Source organism: Molothrus aeneus, chromosome 17 (assembly GCF_037042795.1).
Source record: "Molothrus aeneus isolate 106 chromosome 17, BPBGC_Maene_1.0, whole genome shotgun sequence".
Lineage (NCBI taxonomy): Eukaryota > Metazoa > Chordata > Aves > Passeriformes > Icteridae > Molothrus > Molothrus aeneus.
Window position 1 is genome coordinate 1,914,499 of NC_089662.1, and position 19,620 is coordinate 1,934,118.

The following is a 19,620-nucleotide window of genomic DNA, read 5'->3' on the forward strand; positions in this document are numbered from 1 at the left end:
TCCATGCTGCTGCTTGCTGGCCAGCAGCACAGAGGACTAGCCCAGCTGTCCAGAGCAGCAGCTGACATTCAGCAGAGCACTGAGTGGCCTTCAGAGCAGCTGCCATGGGGCCCCCAGAGCACGAGACAGCCCCAGGGCTCACCCCAGCAGCTGCTGCTCTGCCATGGAAAAGCAAGAAGGCCACAGACCCCTCGCTGCATGACTGCAGAGCCACTGCTCTTTCACTCACCTGCTTTTCTAGAGCCTCCCTCTGCTCACAGAGGAGATTCCTTTCATCTTTGAGGCCTTGTAGCTCTTCCTCGTGCCTCCTCTGCTCTGCCTGGGCTTCTCTGCGAGCTCCCTGCAGCTCCCCTTGCAGCTCTGCCTCCACACGCTTCCAGGTCATCTCCAGCTGTGATATCTGCTGCTGAGCAGCAAAAAGCCTGGATTGCAGCCTCTCCTTTGCTGACCTACAAGTGGCAAATATGGACAGACATGAGTTGCTTGCTCCAGACACCCACAGCCGGTTATTCCAGGACGACGTGGCTCAAGATCCCCACGCCTGAGGATGCAAAATGGCTCAGCTGGAAACTCGTCCAGAGAAGGCACATCTGGGCCATTTCCAGAGCAGAGCAGGGCCTCTGAGGGACTGCCCAGGCCTTCCTTATGGCCTGCCATAGCACAGACAGCCCAGCCCAACTTGGCCTCAACAGCCAAACCTTCACTTGCTGCTTCTGACCTATGACTCTGGGTAGCTGTGCCCAAACAGGCTGGAGCAACAAGCAAAAGCCCAGCCCCTGCTCACAGCCCTTCTCTCATCAGCACTTCCAAGCTGCTCTGCAGGGGGACAGAACAGACTTGTCCTGGCTGACTCCTGACTTTTTAATGCTCTTGATAATGGACATAAAGGTACATCATCTTCCAGACACCCGCTATTTAACGAGGCTTCAGAACTACTTTGCAGATACAGTAAAATCTCATGGTCATGGCAGCACCTGTGAAAAATCAGATCACCCTTTTGTCTGAACAACAACTACCTCGATGCAGAGACTGCAGTTTCAACTCTTGCAAGGTCCAGGAGTAGACTTGCTGCCTTTATTTGAGTGTTGCTGAACAAGCAGGCAGTAGCCCAAGGGACTTGTCCTTCTTTACACAGTGAGAGGGACCATGCAAAGGCACCTTGGCAGGTTTGGCAGCTGGGTGCCCACCAACAATCAGCAAGAATGCCCAGAGGCTGTTGAGAATTCCAAGGAGCTTTCCCTGCTGCTCTCTAACCAGCTCTACATCCTGTCCCACACTTCTCAAGAGTGTGCTTGGAAGCAGAAATGCCTCAAGATGGTCAGCAGGAGCCTCTGGCTTCACCCTGAATGGCAGCGTGCTACTCCCAACGTGCCAAGGTAAGAGCCTGGAATGCTGAAGATGAAGCCTCCTGGTCTGAAGATCAGGATCATGTCAAGCGACTCGGAAAGGAACGAGGGATGTTCAATGCCCAGAACGAGGAACCAAACCCAGGAGAAACTTGAGGTTTCACTCAGCATCTGCATGGTTCAACTACTCCTCAGTTCAGGGCTGTCTGGATTGCTTTTGACATCCCACAGGAGTGTGCTCGGCGGCACAAACAGGAGCCCAAGGCTCACGAGAGCTTTGCTGGCTTCACATGACAGAAAAATAACGCTCACATTGTGGCATTTATATTTTTTCCTTGAGACTCTTCCATATTGTGTCCACGTAATGTAAAACCATCTGAAAAGTTTCAACTCCCTGCCTTTACCTGGTCTCCTCCAGCTGCCTGGCAAGGTCTTGTCGGAGCCACTCGGTGGCTGCCAGTCGGCCCTCAAGGTCAGCCTTCTGGGCCAGCAGCTCCTCCTCTTGCCACACCTGGGCCACTTCATGTCCTTGGTCAGAGGATTCCTGGCTCAGCAGCTCCAGAGACCAGCTCGATGACTCTTCCTCCTGGGAAACCTGCAAGTGGGACAAGGTACAGCTGGAGCCCTTCCTCGGGAGCCCTGTGCAGAGCCAGCCAGTGCCACCTCTCAGGCAGCCAGAGGACAAGGAGCACCTGTGCTCTGGTCTCAAAGATTCACAGCATCTGCCCCATGCAGCTCTGATAGCCTGGCCTGCCAAAAGCCTCTGGCACTGTTCCCTTGGAAGTGCTGTGGCAGGCCCTGCTGCCTTGCCTGGGCCCAGACAGCTCCTTCCCAACAAACATCCCTACTCCAAACTCTGTGTTGTCACCCAAAACCACTGCACCTTCCACAACTGCCACTGGGCTAACAAAATTTCTCTTTGGATCTATTTCAGTGAATCAAGGGAAATTCAGCTGAATCAAGGGAAAATATACAGGACTTCCCCCTAATAGAACAAAATCCACATCACAGTGTCACCTCCTCACATACTCCAAGCAATTCTCTGCAAGGAGAGGATGCTTGACTGGGAAACGGCTCTTGTGCCAAGCAGATATTTAGTGACTGATGGATGTCTGGCTGATATGGCCAAAGCAAAACCTCTGCTGTGCATTTGCCAAACCTACCACATTGCCCAGACCTGAGAGTGTCTGACAGAGACCCTCTGAAACACAGCCTTCTCTTGCAGCTATCCTGTAACACCCAATCCAAACCTCCCCTGACACAGCTTGGGGCTGTTTCTTCTTCTCCTGTCCCTTGTGCCCTGGGAGCAGAGCCTGACCCTCACCTGGCTGCAGCTTCCTGTCACAGGGACTTGGAGAGAGCAAGAAGGTGCCCCCTGAGCCTCCTTTTCTCCAGGCTGAGCCCCCCCAGCTCCCTCAGGCACTCCCAGTCACACCTGTGCTCCAGACCCTTCCCCAGCTCCGTTCCCTCTTTTAGAGGCTCTGTGGCTGCCCAAAGCAACACATTTTGCACAAGCATGCCACACTTTGCTGATGAACATGCATATCCCTGGCTAAGAAATGCGTGTGCCCTCTTGAGCCAGGTGTGCACAGCACTGTGCCTGTCTTCTAGTGCCAGAAAGAGCATCTGGCTGATCTGGCTGTCACAACTCCCACTGCCACAGGTCCTGCCTAGCAATAAGGTGTTCAGAGCCCTGCTACCATCATCCCTCCCTTGCTCCAGCACATCCCTCTGAAGCTGCAATTCCTCCAAAGTCTGCCTCTTGACTTCCAGCTGCCTCTGCAAGGATGGCCCTTCTCCCTCGAGTGCAGCCAAGTCCTCCACTGTACAAGAAGGGGCAAGACGAGTTTTCAAGGGAAAACCAGTCTCATTTCCAAAACCAACCTCCATCCAGTCCTGCTGCTCTGCCTCTTCTGCCTGGACTGACGCTTCCTTCTGCTGCTTGGTGTTCTGCTGCTGCAGACAAAAGGCTGCTGTCTCCGGGATTCCAGTGCATTGCAGCAGCATTTCCTTGGACTTCTCAAACTTTGCACAGTCACTGCGGAGACAAGGCCCAGTCAGAAGAAGCAAGAGGCCTGAAGAGTCAGCAATGCCATTTTCAGCACTCCAGGATGGAGCTGGGGGCAGTGGGCTAAGGAAGACCTTGCTCTTTCCCTCCCAAGGAAACCTCCAGAGGCAAAGGGAAAGGAAGGCAGGATTTTGCCTTCCTTCAGTGACAAGCAGTGGCTGGGCAGGGGCATGCAAGGAACAGAATTCAGAAGCAGCATGGCAAGAAGAAGGAGTCTTCTATTCCAACGTGGCTCTGCATCTCCCAGACAGCCTTGGGAGTCCCAGTAGAGCATCCAAAACCCAGACAGGACAATGCTCGAGAGCCACACTGAGGCCTACACATGGTAGGCAGGTGATTTCTTCATCCAGGACACCTCTGACCTCCCAGACCTGAAAGCAGATTGCCTCTGGAATGCAGGAGGAGGAGGAAATGCTCACCTACAGATTTCTTCTAGCAGAGAGTCTATGAGCTGGTATTGGCTTCTGATCCTCTGGGTTCTCTCCTCTACTTGATCAAACTGTTGCCACATGCGCTCACAATTCTCTGTAGCTTCCCGAGCCAATTCAAAGGGATGCTGTTCGTCAGTGGATGTCAGAGTTGAGAGGATGTTCCCAGGATTGTTGGTGCAGATGATGGAATTGGCCATGCTGTCACCGCCGTCTACCAGCACCTGAAAGGCCACATCCAGCTGTTAGTGAGGTATTCTGTTCCTGTTCCAAAGTAGCACTGAGATGCCTCTTCTGATCCCACAAGAACCAGTGTCCATTCATGGAGAACCAGTTTCAAAAGACCAGCCAGCTCAGCACAGTTTACTCACCTGAGGGGCTCTGGAGGAACGTCCCTGGTGAGAAAGCCCTCGAGCTCCCTGCAAGTGCACAGGGAAGAGCACACTCAGACTGCATGGCTGCCCCTCAGGCAGTTGCCTCTAAGTGCTTCCCAGCCTGTCCCAGAGCACAGCACTTCCAGCTGAGCTCCTCCTCCCTTCCTTGGCAATATTTTCAGTGCACGAGTTTGACAGCAGCACAAACCAACATGCTGCAAGGTGTCTGATCACTTCTAAGAACACCAGAAGGGGAGCTGCCCAGAGCCCAGTCCAACCTGGCCATGAACACTCCCAGGGATCCAGGGGCAGCCACAGCTTCTCTGGGCAACCTGTGCCAGGGCCTCAGCACCCTCAGAGGGCAGAATCCCCTCCCAATATCCCATCCATCCTTGCCATGTCTGGCTGGGAAGCCTTGTCCTGTCCCTGCAGGCCCCTGGCTTAAGTCCCTCTCCAGCTCTCTTGCAGCCCTTTCATGCATTGGAAGGGACTCTAAGGTCACCCTGGAACCTTCTCTAGTCAGGACAACCCCAACTCTTGCATCCTTTTCCCTTGGTACAGGTGCTCCAGCCCTTGCAGCATCTTCCTATCATCCTTGTGACCTCCTCTGGGCCACTGGGGATGATTTTGGAGATGTCAGGGAGAAACTCATTCTTGACTCTGGGAAGCACTGAGGCTGCACTGTAATTTGGGTGAGGGGAAGGCATTGAAAAGCTGCTCCCTTGTTTGTGCCCATGGCCTCCAGTGGGACAAGGACAGTGGAGGAGATGTGGCTGTGCTCTGGGATAGCCAGGAGCCCCCCATTCCCTCCCAGGCCTGTCCCCAGGGCAAGCACCACAGCTGCTGCCAGCTCTGGAACAGCCAACTGTTAATCCCTTGCAGATCCCAAAGGGAACTGTTCCCCGAGGCACAGCCCAGGCCTACCCAGGTCGCTGCTGGGCTTGGCACAAGGAGAGCAGCGGCTTTGTCACTCACCCTCCGGGTCTCCATCCGCCCCTCGCACGAAGAGACAGATAATATCAGTGACCAAAGGCCCTTGGTCTTTGCAGGGTTGAAACCCCAGTGACCAAAGGCCCTTGGTCTTTGCAGGGTCGAAACCCCAGTGCCCAAAGGCCCTTGGTCTTTGCAGGGTCTAAACCCCAAATATCCAGAGGCCCTTGGCCTTTGCAGGGTCTAAACCCCAAAAACCCAAAGGCCCTTGGCCTTTTCAGGGTGTAAACACCAATATCCAAAGGCCCTTGGCCTTTGCAGGGTGTAAACACCAATATTCAAAGGTTCTTGGCCTTTGCAGGGTCAATAGCACACAATCAAAGTGCCGTTGGCCTTTGCAAGGTCCAAGCCCCAAATTCACGAGCTGTTGACAGCTCCAGGGTCCAAACCCCAATAGCCAGGAGCTGTTGATTGTTGCCAGGATCCAACCCCCAGCATTCCATGGCCTTTGTGACACTTGCCAGGGTCATACCCCCAACGTTCCACGGCCTTTGTGATGGCTGCCAGGACCCAAAGCCCAGCATTCCAGGGGCTGTTGGGAGGCCCTCCCTGGCTCTCCCCCCATCCCTGCTCCCTGCTGGTCCTGGCACTGGCCCTGCTTCCCTTGGGTCCCCAGAGCCCTCCTGGGCAGCTGGGCAGGGACCTGGCTCAGAAGTCAGTTTTAAGGCTCAGCATTCTCAAGACTTGCAGGCTCTTTAAGGATGCGCTTCATTCTTGAGTCACAGGAATTCTTCTGTCTTCCCTGACAAAGGCCACATGAAAGAAAAAGCCTAAAAAGGTTCTTGGTGCCTACAAATATTCATGGAAAATAAAGCTTTGCCTTTAGAACAGCCATATGAGGAGGAAGAATGGTGTTTCAGGGGCTTTTCAAATTTCTACAGAGAAATGCCAAGAGCTGCAGTCTTTAAGGCTCATAAAATGAGACAACCACGAGTACATTTTTTTCTCTGCTCTCTGTTTGGCAATATATCACTAGGTCTTGTAGGCAGAAGAAAAGTCTTGCTGCTTCCATCAAAGATTCCTCACTAGGAACAGATCTTCAAGAACCAAATGGGTCTGCTTGCAGAAACTTTGGCAGGTATTTTTGCCCTCATTTTCGATTGCATTCATCTGTGTCCTAGGGAGGATTTTTGTGCCCCCGTTGACAGGAATTGGCTTCTGAGCAGGGCACAAATCCTGTGTGGAAGAGCAGAGCTGCAGCTGCCTTCTGTAAGGCCTCTCTCTCCAGAGAGGGACGGCCCAGGGATGTCACTGCCAAGTTAAAGTTAAGAGAGTGATGCAGCTTCAAATCTCTGCTTCCACAAGAGCATCTTTGGGCTCCTTGCACAGCTGCAAAGGAGCAGCACAGCTCCTGGTGAAGGTCTGACAGCTCCTGCCTGGTCCTTGCACAGCTCTCAGTGGAGTTCTGCCGCTGCTGTTGGTCTCGGGCCAGCTGTGACTGCAGCAGGGACACCTGAAAGAGGCACAAGGCCTGGCTCAGACAAGCCCACGCTGGCAGGAGCACCTGCAGCCCCACGGTACCGGCTCTCGGGGCAGACACAGCCTCCAACTCCAGCCCTCATCAACACTCTGCCCTTGGGCAAGGGCAAAGGAACAGGCTCCCAGACACAACAGAGCTCAGAGCTCAACAAGTCCACTTCAGGCTGCCAAACCCTTCCCACGTACATCCCTCAGCCACCACAGGTCTATTACAGACACTTGCAACGGGATTTAGGAACCCAGCTCTGATTTCCAGAGCACACATTTGGGCCACTGACCCCTTTCTCCACAGGCTGTGCCTCAGCACGAGGGCTGCTGCTCCCCTGAGCTCCTGGAGGACTCTTCTAATTGAGCTGCTGGACCGCCAGCCCAGCCATGAGGGGAATGTGGTGCTTGGGTGTTTTTGGTGCTTTCTTGAAGCATTTGAGCACCCCAAGCCACATTTTACACATCCTCATTGTGAAAAACAAGGTTCACTCTCCGGTAAAAATTTAAAAGTTGAATAAAGGACAATAAGAGACAAAGAGAATAAAGCAATGTTTTTGTGGCCAGGTGCTTGGCATTCAGCCAAGAGCACATCTGCTATTTCAGAGATGTCCTTTACATACCCTTTCTATTGCATCAGCCTACTGCATAGTCATAAACAATTATGAATATTTAAACTTTTCCCCAAATTACTTTACATGTTCTAAGAATTGTTTAGCATGGCTCCTCCTTGTGCCCACCTTTTCAGAGCGTGTGCATTTCGTGGCGGTGATTTGAGTTCGCCCTTGTTATCACCTCCTGTTTGGGCTTTGGTCCATTTTTTCTAGAGATGGTGGGCGCTGATAATTGGCATGTCAGCAGCAGGGGTCTCCATCATATGTTCATTGAATGTTATCCCAACCAAGCAGGCAGTTTAACACAAACATGCTATATCAGCTATTTAACTACTCTGTCTAGGTTTAGTTAACTACAGAAAAAACCCTATATTTTTATAGCAAAGTTACTCTAATATACATATAGAATCCATCTTAATATTTGCAAAAAGCCAATATTGTAATATGTATTTATAACAATACTTTCCCCAACAGCACCCATATCTGCACCCCTGATAGGTGAACAGAGGAGTGGGGGTTGGTTCCACAGGGGTCCTGCAGAAATTTTGGAAACAATGTATTACATATCAGTGCCCCACATGCCAATGCAAAGTGACTCTGAAAGGCAAAGACATCGTCTGAACAGGACTCAGTGACACTGGTGCTAAGTGTGACCGTGTGACAGAGACAAGGAGCGTGTGTTCCAGGGCACAAATGCTGCTCTGAGCCCTGGGGCCCAGGGAGCCCTGATATCAGCAGGTTTGGCAGAGTCCCCGCCAAAGCAGAGTCCCCCAAGCCCCTGGCAGCGCTGGTGCCCATCTCCTGCCCCAGGGACCTGTGCCTCCAGAGGGCTTCTCTACCAGAGGGCAGCCAAAGCCGACTTTGTGCACTGGGGCCTGGGCTCCATCCTACAGGGGCTCTTGGTAGGAGCACCTGGAGCAACTGGTGGCAACACTTGGTATGTGTCAGATGATGTTGCTGCTTCCTGGAATGATCTTTTCAAGGAAGGGATTAGCAGTAGCACAGAAAGACCAGTAGCTACAGGAGAAAGAGACTCCACCAAAACACTGTCATGTTTCCTTGTGCTCTTCTGTCTTTCTTGCACTCGGAAAGAGAAAGAATTGGCCCAGCCTCTGCTATTCAATGCTCCACTTCCTGTGTGTCTTCCTGTGGCAGCTCACGTGCAAACACAACTGGCTGCCTGCTGAGCATGGCAAAGGACGGCCACAAACAGGGAGGTCCCTGGTGAACATCAAGACAGACACCTGGGGAAGTGCAGAGGATAGGGATAACTCTGGGAGGAGAAGCTGTTCTGTGTCTCTGATGATGCTGCCAGCCCCCTGAAGGCACGGCCAAGACAAGTGCTGGAAGCAGCCATGTCCTGCTCTTTTCTGCTGTCAGATGCACACGGGACAGACTTGTTGCCCACAGGTCCACCAGACTTGATCCAGGAAAAAATGGAAGCCCCTGCATTGGTAGGGAATGGGCTCCAGCAAGAGCAAAGCAGGATCTTCCAGCAGCAAAGCCTGAGCTTGTGAAGCGAGCCATGTCCTCAGCAGACACCAAAGTGCTTCCCTCCAGCCCTGAATGTTGGCCACAAGTGCCTGCCTTTCTTCAGCCTGCTACTGCTTCCTTTGTTCCAAGCCCATCCAGGATTTAGGTTGGAAGCTCATGCACGTGTTTTTAAGGTTCCTGCACAGAGGAGAGGGACGGCAGCTGCAGCGCAGGGCTCGTGCTGCCTCTCATGATGGCATCAATGCCGCTGCCTTGGGACGCCTGCCAGTGGAAGGCGAGTCTGCCCTCAAGCACAGTCACTGTAGTCAGTCAGGGGCACAGGCTGCAGTGGCAGCTGCCAAGCATTGCCGTGAGGCTGGCAAGCCAAGAGAAAGCCATTGTGGCCGAGTGCGCTGAAGCCTTTTGCTAAATCACACGCAATAGTTCCCAGAGTATGGCCCCTTTGGAATGGCGGCTGGTGCAGACGCCTCCTGGAGCAGGTGCCGGCGTTGGGGGTGCTGATGTTCCTGTGCGCGCTCTGGTGCTGTTTCTGTGGCCTCCAGAGCCGCTTTGGCAGCAGCGACTCAGCAGCCCTGCTTGAGGAGACATCGCCGCCCTGGCCACAGAGGCAGAAGCTCTGTGGGCCCAGAGCTCTGTGTCAGCAGGGCCTCATCCTCAGTACCATGGCCTGGGCAGCTGCGGGGGTCCAGGCTGGCCGCCAGCCCTGCTCTGCCCACTGCCCTGGCAGCAAGCAGTGACTGTGCCCCGGCAGGGCCCCCTTGCCCTCCTTGTCCCCAGTCAGGCCAGTCTGGGCACCTCGGGGGGTCCCCACCCTCCTGCTGAGGTCCAGCCAGCAGGGCTTCTGCCCCAGGCGTGGGAGCCTCTCTGGGGAAGCGCCCGGCTGTCAGGAACAAGGCTGACACCCAATTCCTCAGGGCTTCCCAGCAGCCCGGCCCCTCAGGGGCCTCCTGTCCCTTTGGAGCCTCCTGCCAGCCACTCCCTCCCACAGGGCCCTCGTGCCTTCCCAGCTCCTTGTCCCATCAGGGCCTCCGCAGCACCTCATCCCTTCACGGCCTCCCACCGCCCCATCGTCCCCTCAGGATCTCCCCCAGCCCGGCCAAGCTGCCCGGCAGTGGCGCAGGCCCGAGGGAGCTCCAGAGGAGCCACATCGAGAGGCACCTCAGAGGCCTCAGCAATGCAGCCAGCAAGACACGGGCAGGAGGACACACATGGCCCTTCCTGGCTGGGCAGGAGGGCTTGTGGCCATCTCCAGGCACCAGTCCAGCAGGGATCCCTGCAGCTCCGGCCCCTGCCCGGCCGCTCTGTCGCCAGCACAAAGGCTTCAGCAGAACCACCCAAGGCCAAGGGGCTTCTGGCCATTTCTCCTTCCCCACTCCACACACCAGGGCTGCTCGCTTGGCACAAGGACCCCTTTTCCCCTCTTCCCCCATGCCCTGCGGACCCTGGGCACCAAAGAGAGCTCCTGGGAGTCTGGGTATTAGAACACATTCTATATTTATATCCTAAAGAACAACGAAAAAGAAGGGATAAAACAATCTTAAAGAAAAGAAAAGAAAAATCCCCCCTGGGGCTCAGATGGCCCCAGCAGACAGAGAGCCTCTCAAATCAGCTCTCCTCAGAGCTCCAGCAGCACAGCCAGCTGTGGCCCCAGGGACAAGGCCGTTTCTTGTGGGCCCTGTGAAACTGATCTTGCAGCTTCTGCAAGATGGAGCCCGGAGCTCTCTCCACAGCCCAGAGGACAAAGGCTGTTTCGAGAGCCAGGCTTCTGGTGGCAGGGCTGATGTCCTTTTCCTTGTCTTCAAGGGCTGTGAGAGAGAGGAACAGAGGCACAGTCAGATCGTGGATCTTTGGGGAGCCGAGGAGACCCCCGAGGCAGGGCCATGCCAGCCGGCTCTGGCCATGGCCAGGAGGGAGCAGGGAGCAAGGGATGAGCCCGAAGCTAGCGGACACTATTGCTCCACGTGGGCCTGAAATCAAAGTGTGTGCTGTGGCCACGGCAGCCCTGCTGCGCACAGGGAGCAGAGCCCTCGGCACCGGGGCAGGGATTGCAGGGCAGAGCGGGGAGGGGCAAGGTGGGGTTTGGTTGCGTGGAGTAGGACAGGGCAGAACAGGGCAGGGCAGGATAGGGCAGGCTTAGATGGGGTTGGGTTGGGGAAGAAGTTTGGGGCAGGGCACAGGAGGGCAGGGCTGGGTGGGGCGGAGCATGAAGGGGATCTTTGGCTTGTGGTTTCCTGATGAACCTGATGCCTTCCTGTCGCACGATCTCCTGTGGGCTGTCCAAGTATGGCAGGGCTTGGAGCAAGTGCTCAGCCCTTCGGCTCCTCTCCTCTGCCAGGGTGAGAGAGAGCTCCAGGAGGGTGCATGTTGCAGTGTGGGCTGATGGTTGGTTGCTGCAGTCTTCCTAAAGTGTCCCTACAAGGAGAGCGCACCACCAAGCACACAGCAAATACCACACTCACACACAGCAGCTTAATATCGACGATGGCAGAGGCAGGAAGAGTCATTGTATAGGTTTCCAGTGGTAGTTTATTTCACCTACCTGAAGGTAGGGAAGGCTCTGAAAGGGTCCAGGAACAAAGACAGTGAGATATAGAGGTCCAGTGTTATATACTGCTATAAAGGGGCAGAGCCAACAGCAACAACCAATTGAATCATCATTTTAAATGGTTAAGATTTCAGCTGAGGGTTAGAGCCAATTCATATTGAAGTTAGATACACCAGCGATAGGTTAATGATTATTAGATGCTTAAGCTAAAGCTAATTGTTATATTATGAGCTCATTTGTAAAAGAAAGTGGAGCAAGTGAACCATTATAGGAGCCATTATTGAAACCAGGAGGACAATGCCCATCACTTGGACTCTGTGTCAATCCATCATGAAGCAGGGGGGCTTGGATCATGTCAGACGGTCCCAGAGACCTGACAAAGACTTTCCTGACTTAATCCCTGGGACCACTGACCCAGTTTGAGATCACCCACCCAATTCAAGGGAAGAATTGTGCAGGCATGAAGGACTAATAAACTCATTTTAATACAGAGCGGGGATTGGAGGTGCTGGGGATATGCATATGTATTATTTTGGGAAATAAATGGAAGGCAAAAATCCTTGTGCAGCGCGGTCACACATTTCAGGGATGATCCCCACGATGCCGCCCACCGGCGTAATAAACATAACACTTTCTAACTTTGATGAGTTAGAGAGTCTTTGTCTGTGATTTTTCCTTTTAACGATTCAATTGGCGAGCCAAGGCAGGAGGAGACACTGCTCGGCTGTGAGAGCAGCTCAGGACATGGACGTCCTCGGGGTAAGCCCAGGGATATTCCTGGAAGAGCAGCCTCTGCTGCCCAGCCTGTTCATCCAGCAGGAGACAAGGACCCCTGACTACTAAAACTCTGGACAAAATGGTATGTTTAAAAATTTAAACAGTTTTGAGTAGTGATCTGTAAGGCGTACATGTGGTCAGGAAAGGCCATTTGGTAAGCTGTGGGAGATGTTCCATGCGCAACTTGTGCCTCTGTAGTGTGCTTGCAGGCTGAAGTTGCAGTTGAAATCTGGTTGTCAGCAGAAAGAGTTGTTGAACCATTGTACTGAGCTTGGGCTTTTGTTGCTGAAAGAAGGGGATTTTGCCATTTGTTTCATCGTAGAGGGCTCAGTTGGGTAGCAATTGGGGCTACCAGTCATAAGGGCAAATCCTGGTCTAAAGTGGTTCTGTTGTTGCTAATGTGTCCTGACAGTGAGAACGATTGTGAGAGCATTTGTTGAGACGTGCTGTTAGCATGATGCAAGTTTGGACCCACGGTTCCCTTTTTGGGCGACTGAAACAGGTGGGGAAAAACAAAGTGAGTGGGGTGCATGATCCTTAATAAAATCCCCTCCCCACTGTGACTGTGCGTGTGTCTGCGTTTTAGTTATGGGGGACGGAATTTATGGTAACAGTGTCCCACACAGTGTCTGCAATGCTGGAAGTAAACGGGGGACATTGGGTCTCGCCACAGAGATTCTTGAAATACCAAGCCATAATGGTAGAACAAGATGATGTAGAAACTGTGGGATCTAACATTATAATACCCAGCTTCTTTCCTCAGTGGTAGTATGGGAGAACCAGTGATCCATGATTGCCTGGAGGCTATGGAAGCTACCAACTCCAGTCACCCAGATCTGATGGACACCCCTCTCAAGGACACTGAGACCTGGTTTTCTGATGGAAGCAGCTACGTCGTCAGTGGAAAAAGGCACGCTGGGTATGCAGTTACCACAAGCCAAGAGGTAATAGAGTCTGGATCCTTACCAACCAACACCGTGGCACAGAAGGCTGAAATAATTGCCTTAACCTGGGCTTTAGAGGTGGCAAAAGGAAAGAAAATCAATATTTACACAGACTCGAGGTATGCGTTTGGGGTAGTCCATGCGCATGGAGCCATCTGGAAGGAAAGAGGACTTGAACTCACAAGGAAAGAGCATTAAACATGCACAAGAGATAATAAAACTGTTAGAGACAGTCCAGTTACCTGAAAAGGTAGCCATCATGCCCATCAAGGCACACCAAAAAGTGAGCTCTGAATCAGGGAAGGAAATGAGCTGGCCAACAGAGAGGCAAAAGAAGCAGCTAAAGATGAGGTTGTTGAGACACGTGAGGCAGCCTTAATCATAGATGGACAAAATTCTATTGAAGGTAAGCCAAGGTAGAGTAAAAAAGAAAAAAGGCTGATTGAGAAAGAGAATGGAAGTTATAATCAAGAGGGATGGGCTGTTACAGATGAAGGGAAAAGAAGGCTCGTGATCCCCTCTTCCATGCTTTGGTCATTAGCGAAAGACGAACATGAGAAAATACACTGGGGAATAGATGCCTTGTATAATTACTGGAAAGACAGAATCCTAGCCAGAAACTTGCAAAGTACACTGATTCAGATGACTCGTCAATGTACCCTTTGCCTCCAAACTAATCCCAGAAATATTCCTGAACCAAAACTTGGGCAAATTGGGAAAGGCTATGGACCTGAGGGCAGCAATGGCAAATTGATTTTTCAGAAGTGCCCAGGAAAGGGGGGTACCGATACCCATTGGTGTTAACAGATACCTTCTTAGGGTGGCCAGAAGGTTTCCCTACGAGAACTGCCAAAGCGCGGGAGGTAACCAAAGCATTGTTACAAGAAATAATACCACATTTTGGAGTCCCAGCCACAATGTCTTCAGCTAGAGGGCCACATTGTATTTCAAAAATTGTGCAGCAAACTAGCCACCATTTAGGCATAGACTGGGAACTTCATACTCCATATCATGCTCAGTCAAGCGGTCAAGTGGAAAAAATGAATCACTTGATAAAGCAGCAAATAATAATACTGAGACAAGAGGTGCAGTTACCTTGGCCTCAGGTTCTTCCATTGATGGGGTCTCTGAGGTCGAGATGACCCCGAGGTGTTAGAATGTCTCTTTTTCCCAGCCCCAAGACCGAAGAAGAAGAAGGGATTCCTTGGCTCTCGTTCTCAAGGTTGTTCATTTTTTCTTATCTCTAACACTCTTTCTCTGACCCGCTGAGGTCTGTCTAGCGGGTCGGGTTCAGGCACACTGACTGCCCTCAGGGTGGTGCTATCTTTTTATACTAAAAACTAGGTGTACTTTATTTACAATAATTTTCCAATACCTGTCACCTATGTTAGACAGTTTGTCTCTACTCTAATAAACCAATGCAAAAGTGCCACCATCACAGAAGAAGATGGAAGCTAAGAAGAAGAAGAAGGAGAAAGACAGAACACGCCCAGATTCCTCCATCTTGCTTCTTGAACCCCCATTCTAAAAACCCCAAAATTCTACATTTTTACCTGGTGCTAAATTCACTATCATTCTATTCAAACTCTTGTGGCTTGTACATCTTTGCACAAAGTTGGTAATTGTTTCCATGGGTTAAAATCGAAGGCATGGGTGTCTTTGACTTCATGCCAAGGTCTCTGAGCCCTCTGCCAGGGTCTGGAGTCCTTCAGGGGAGTCAGAGGAATATCCTGGGTTCTGACATTCCATTAGCATTATTATGAATCCAGACCAAAGCAAGAGTAAAGGAGAAACTGAGTGCCTTTGAAATACTATATGGAAGGCCATATGGAATTCAAGAAGGGACAACACCCACTCAAGCAGGGGAAGAAACCCTACACAAATATGTGGTGTCCCTAAACAAACAACTTAGAGAAATTGAGAAACATGTGGCTGGGGCTCGAAGCAGAGAATTAGATGGACCAGTACATGATGTACAGCCTGGGGATTATGTATATGTTAAGTCTTTTGCAGAGAAGACTCTGGAAGTGCAGTGGGAAGGACTATTCCAAGTGCTCCTCGCCATCTTTACTGCAATCAAGTATAAGGAACAAAGTGCCTGGATCCATCATTCCCAAGGGAAGAAGGTTCCCGAGGGACTCTGGAAAGTTATACCGGGTGACAGCAAACTGAAATGAAAACTTTCTCGGGAGAATAAATAAGGTGTGAGTAATATGATAAGCATAGTTTAAGAATAAAAGTTTGTAGTTATAATGGATAATCAGGGGAGTGTAGCCTGGAGAGTTGGGGCATATGTGATTATCATTATAGCCACAGCTAATGCAGTATCACTTTTATATAACGTGACTGGTATAAATAAGTGCCACGTGAAAGCCTATGGCTCTGACTCCTGTAAGTCTCTGTATCAGATGCTAAAAGTTACAAATACAAGTGTGTGGGAAAGGAGAAATATTTGGGGATGGGAATATGTGTTTGTCCAGGATGGGTTCCATGAATTTCATCAAAAATCCATGAAACTTATTCAGATTGGCCCTGGATGCTGTGACAAATGCTTAACCAATTGCGCAAAATTTAGACTCAAAATAGAAGGTTGTGCAATCAAGGATTTTAAGATTGATTATATTATAACTCAGTTTTGTACTGCTTCCCAAATGCATAGGGTTAAAATTACTCAACCAGTACCAACACTGAGAGAAACCATGACTACTCAAATCACCCTAGATCCCATGGTTCCCATAATGACCAAAACTGGACCGTATACTGTTAAGAAGGCCAGAATTCAAAAATTGCTGATTAAAATCAGGTAGAGATGGCAATGCAAGTAAATGCCTCTGCCATTTGGCCTGAGTGTGCTCCATTTTTAAGAACTGATTTTATGGACTGGACTATGTGGCTGCAGAAGCGTATGTTTTATATGTCCAGAGAGAAGAAAGACCTTACTGGATTATTTGGAACGGGACTAGGGCTTCTAAATACAATGGATTCTGAAGTATTAATGAACAAATTGACAGCACCTGGTAGTGATATGCTTAAATTGCAACTGGAGGTGTTCGTTGGTCTGGAGCAAAGTGTCCAGACTACTTAAAGTAGCATTCTAAGTTGCAAGGCAAGATGTATTCTATTACTATCTGTATGGGAGTTGTCTTTTGTCAAGTGGGCAGTTTGTCTTATCTCTCTCTCTGAGTGATGACAACCACTACTCCCTTGGGAGGAGACATCTGCTGATAACAGGCTATTGAATGCCACTGCATGACTGATAAAAACTATAGCATCCCATTGTGAGATGCTCCACCCAGAGGGAGGAGCCAAGCATTGCTACACAGATATAATCCAGAAGTTCTGAAACACCAGCACAGCTTCTCCACTAAATTTCCCAGAAGAACAGCAGCTGCCTCTTTTTCCACTAGATCTTCAGAAAAAGCATACACCCTTTTCTACAAGATCTCCTGCTCCAACAGAACCACACCTGACACTTCAAGAAGTCTGCAGCCACATTTCCAATTAGACTGCTACCAACACCCTGACCAACAGGGTGTCGAGTTCTGACTCTGTCAGTGTTGTTCTAGTGTATTGCATTGTTTTATATTATCCTTTTATGTTTTCTTCTCTATTAAAGAACTGCCATTTCCTGCTCCCATATTTTTTGCCTGAGAGCCCCTTAATTTAAAATTCATAGCAATTCAGAGAGATGAAGAAGATTTCCATTCTCCATTTCAGGGGAGGCTCCTGCCTTCCTTAGCAGGCACCTGTCTTTCGAAACCAAGACAAGTAGCCAATGGGATGTAGATGCATGTAAAGTCACATCCCGCTAGGGTCCGGAGATGAGCTCTAGCTCTTATAATGGGTTGAGCCATCACTTCTTGTGCTGTTGTTATACTTTTGTTTGGCTGATGGGACCTCAACATCCAATCAGGGATTAAGAGTTGATCTTTTAGGGTGGGATCCCATTGAAAAGTCAATCCATGAAATCTGGGTGACGTACCCAGAACTACAAATTGAAATGGTAAAGCAGGATCCACCCAATGAGCCTGCCTCATGGATGGGGCATGAGATACCTTTTGGATAGATTCCCAGGCCTCTGGCGTGATGGGTCCTCACAACCTCGCAGGATATTAAAGAGCGGTGCAAGGTCCTCCATTGTGATTCCCAGCAGTGGACAAACCAAACTTCTGCTCTGCACAGTTGATGTAGGTCCCTTAGGGTTCTTGTGTCGTCCTTGATGGAGAGTTGCTGGGGGGCCATGGTCTGCTCGCCGATTTGAAGTCACAGGTAGGTCCATGGGCGGGTACGCTGGATTTTTCCCTTGGCTCAGGAATCCCTGCTTCTTCGGTAGTTTGAGTAGTCCTTTTGAGCACAAGCTCAACATAAGAGTTAGGAGTTAGTCTCGGCACAGATTAGGATATCATCCATATAATGTAAAATTATTGCATCTGGAAATGTTTTTTGAATAGGTGAAAGGATGTGGGCCACATGCATTTGGCAAATGGCTGGTGAATTCTTCATTCCTTATGGAAGAGCTAACCAATGGGAATGTTTGAGGGGAGCTTGTCTATTTCAAGATGGTCCTGAAAAAGCAAATCTTAGCACATGTCAGGGATGGAATGGAATATTAAAGAAACAGTCCTTGATGTCAATAATGGCTAATTTCCAATCCCGGGGCAACACTGAGGCTGAGGGCAGGCCAGGCTGGAGGGGGCCCATGTCCTCGATGATGGCATTGACTTTACGAAGGTTCTGTAGGAGCTGCCATTTATTTTTTCCAGGTTTTTTGATAACAAAGACTGGAGTATTCCAAGTGCTATTTGATGGAACAATATGCCTTTTTAGTAACTGGTTTTGAGCACCTTTAGCTTGGTTTCAGTGAGGGGCCACTGAACCACCCAAACTGGATCATCTGTTTTCCATGTGAGCAGAGGAGTGGTGTGCTCTGCACTGTCCCCAGCTAGAAATCCTGTGGTGGAGAAGAGATTTCTAGCCTGGTACCCCATTGTGATAGTATGTCTCTGCCCCACAGCGTGACAGTTGCCCTCACTAGAAACGGTCTAACCATACCAATTTGGCCGTCAGCTCCTTCCCTGAAGACTGTTCTTTTACTTCTCATAGAAGTGGCTGCTCCTCCAGTTCCTGAGATGACACTATTTGTGGGGACAAGCTCCCATTCTTCTGGTCACACAGAGCGGGCAATGATGGTGGCATCTGCTCCAGTGTCCACCACTCCTAAGAGAAAGACTTTATCCCCTTTGCTAAATAGGCCACATTCTGTGATGGGTCTGTCATGGCCCACAGTCTCTGCCCAGAAAGCAGTAGGATTTTCAGGGACAATATCTGTAGAATCCGGTAATAAAAAAGCCTGAGCAATAGGTGTATGTTGAGGCAAAAACCAAGGGGGACTAGTGCATGCAACAGTCACTGTAATTTCATCATTCCATCATACAGTTTGAACCTCTAGAAACACTTGTAAATAATCAAGTCAGAAACTAGAGTCCCCAATAACTAAAACGTCCCTTGGTGTTGTGAAATGGCCGGATTTACCAGTTGGAAGGTGGTAAATGATTTCATTAGAGAAATGGATTGCAAATGTGCTTACCAGTATGCTTCAGGTCCCTGGTTGAACTTTTGGATAGGATTCCTGGAGTTTGAATTCCTTTTTATAGTAGGTGTCATCATAAATTACTTCCCTGCATGTTGGCTCTCTAAGGTGGTCAGGAGAGAGGCGTGAAATGGCTTGGCATTTGCTATTGTTGCACAGGCCCACCCAGCACTCAGCTGAAAGTTTCCCAGACGCCGTTGATGATTTGGTTGGTAAGCTGGCTGATGATAGAGCTGTTGGTGGCTTTGAAAGTGGGGACAGTATTTATAATGTTCTCTACAATCTGAACAAGATGCAGATGGACAGTTTGAGGAGGGGTGCTGCTGAACAAAATCACTGTTACATTTGGACCTTTAATTGTTATTTCCACAATGACTCCCACAAAAGGAGTACAGTAGGCAAGAGGAGGAGAGACATCATGTGCTGGATGTCATGCGGCACAAGAGCATGGGCTGAGAAAGTCACATTAAGTAAATTTTGACCTCCATCCATAGTCTTTGCAAGCCTTGCAAAGCTCTTTTAATTCCTTGTAAGGCATTGCTTCCCATTTTGGGCTCCTTCCCTGTTTGAACATAACTGGTGCGGCTAATTTCCCAGCTATCTCCCAATTTCCATCCCAAGCAGCAAACTTCCGCACCTCTGTCCAGTTATCCACAGGCTCGGTATCAGAGCTTGAGGAATCACTGGACTCCTCTGTAGAGGGGCGTGTTTGAATAAGAGGGGTGCAGGGCCTGCAGTTGACCGCTAAGGCTCAATGCCACGGGGTGCCAGTAACAAAGATGGCTTCCTTCCACTCACCATCATATCTACTTCCAGTCCCAGGGACATGGGAGCCAGAAGTGTCATTGTTGCTAAGGGTGGAGCTGGAGGAGGGAAGGGAGACAGGGCCCGCATAGGAAAGGGAGGAGCCCAACGGAAGAGTGGGAGCAGGAACAGGAGGAGGGTCATGTACGCTATTTTGATGTGACAAGGTGAGAAATGTTGGT

At 50.3% G+C, this 19,620-nt stretch overlaps 1 protein-coding gene across 1 annotated transcript in view; it reads right to left on the minus strand.

The window, feature by feature from the left end:
* LOC136564081 (centrosome-associated protein CEP250-like) overlaps positions 1 to 19,620 on the minus strand; it is a 70,329-nt gene that overhangs the window by 45,213 nt on the left and 5,496 nt on the right. The window contains exons 12-15 of the mRNA XM_066561850.1: positions 3,834 to 4,066; positions 3,231 to 3,384; positions 1,751 to 1,941; positions 230 to 449 (exon numbers count right to left, since the gene is read on the minus strand). Coding sequence (XP_066417947.1) covers positions 230 to 449; positions 1,751 to 1,941; positions 3,231 to 3,384; positions 3,834 to 4,066 — 798 coding nt within the window. The remainder of the gene's footprint in view (positions 1 to 229; positions 450 to 1,750; positions 1,942 to 3,230; positions 3,385 to 3,833; positions 4,067 to 19,620) is intronic.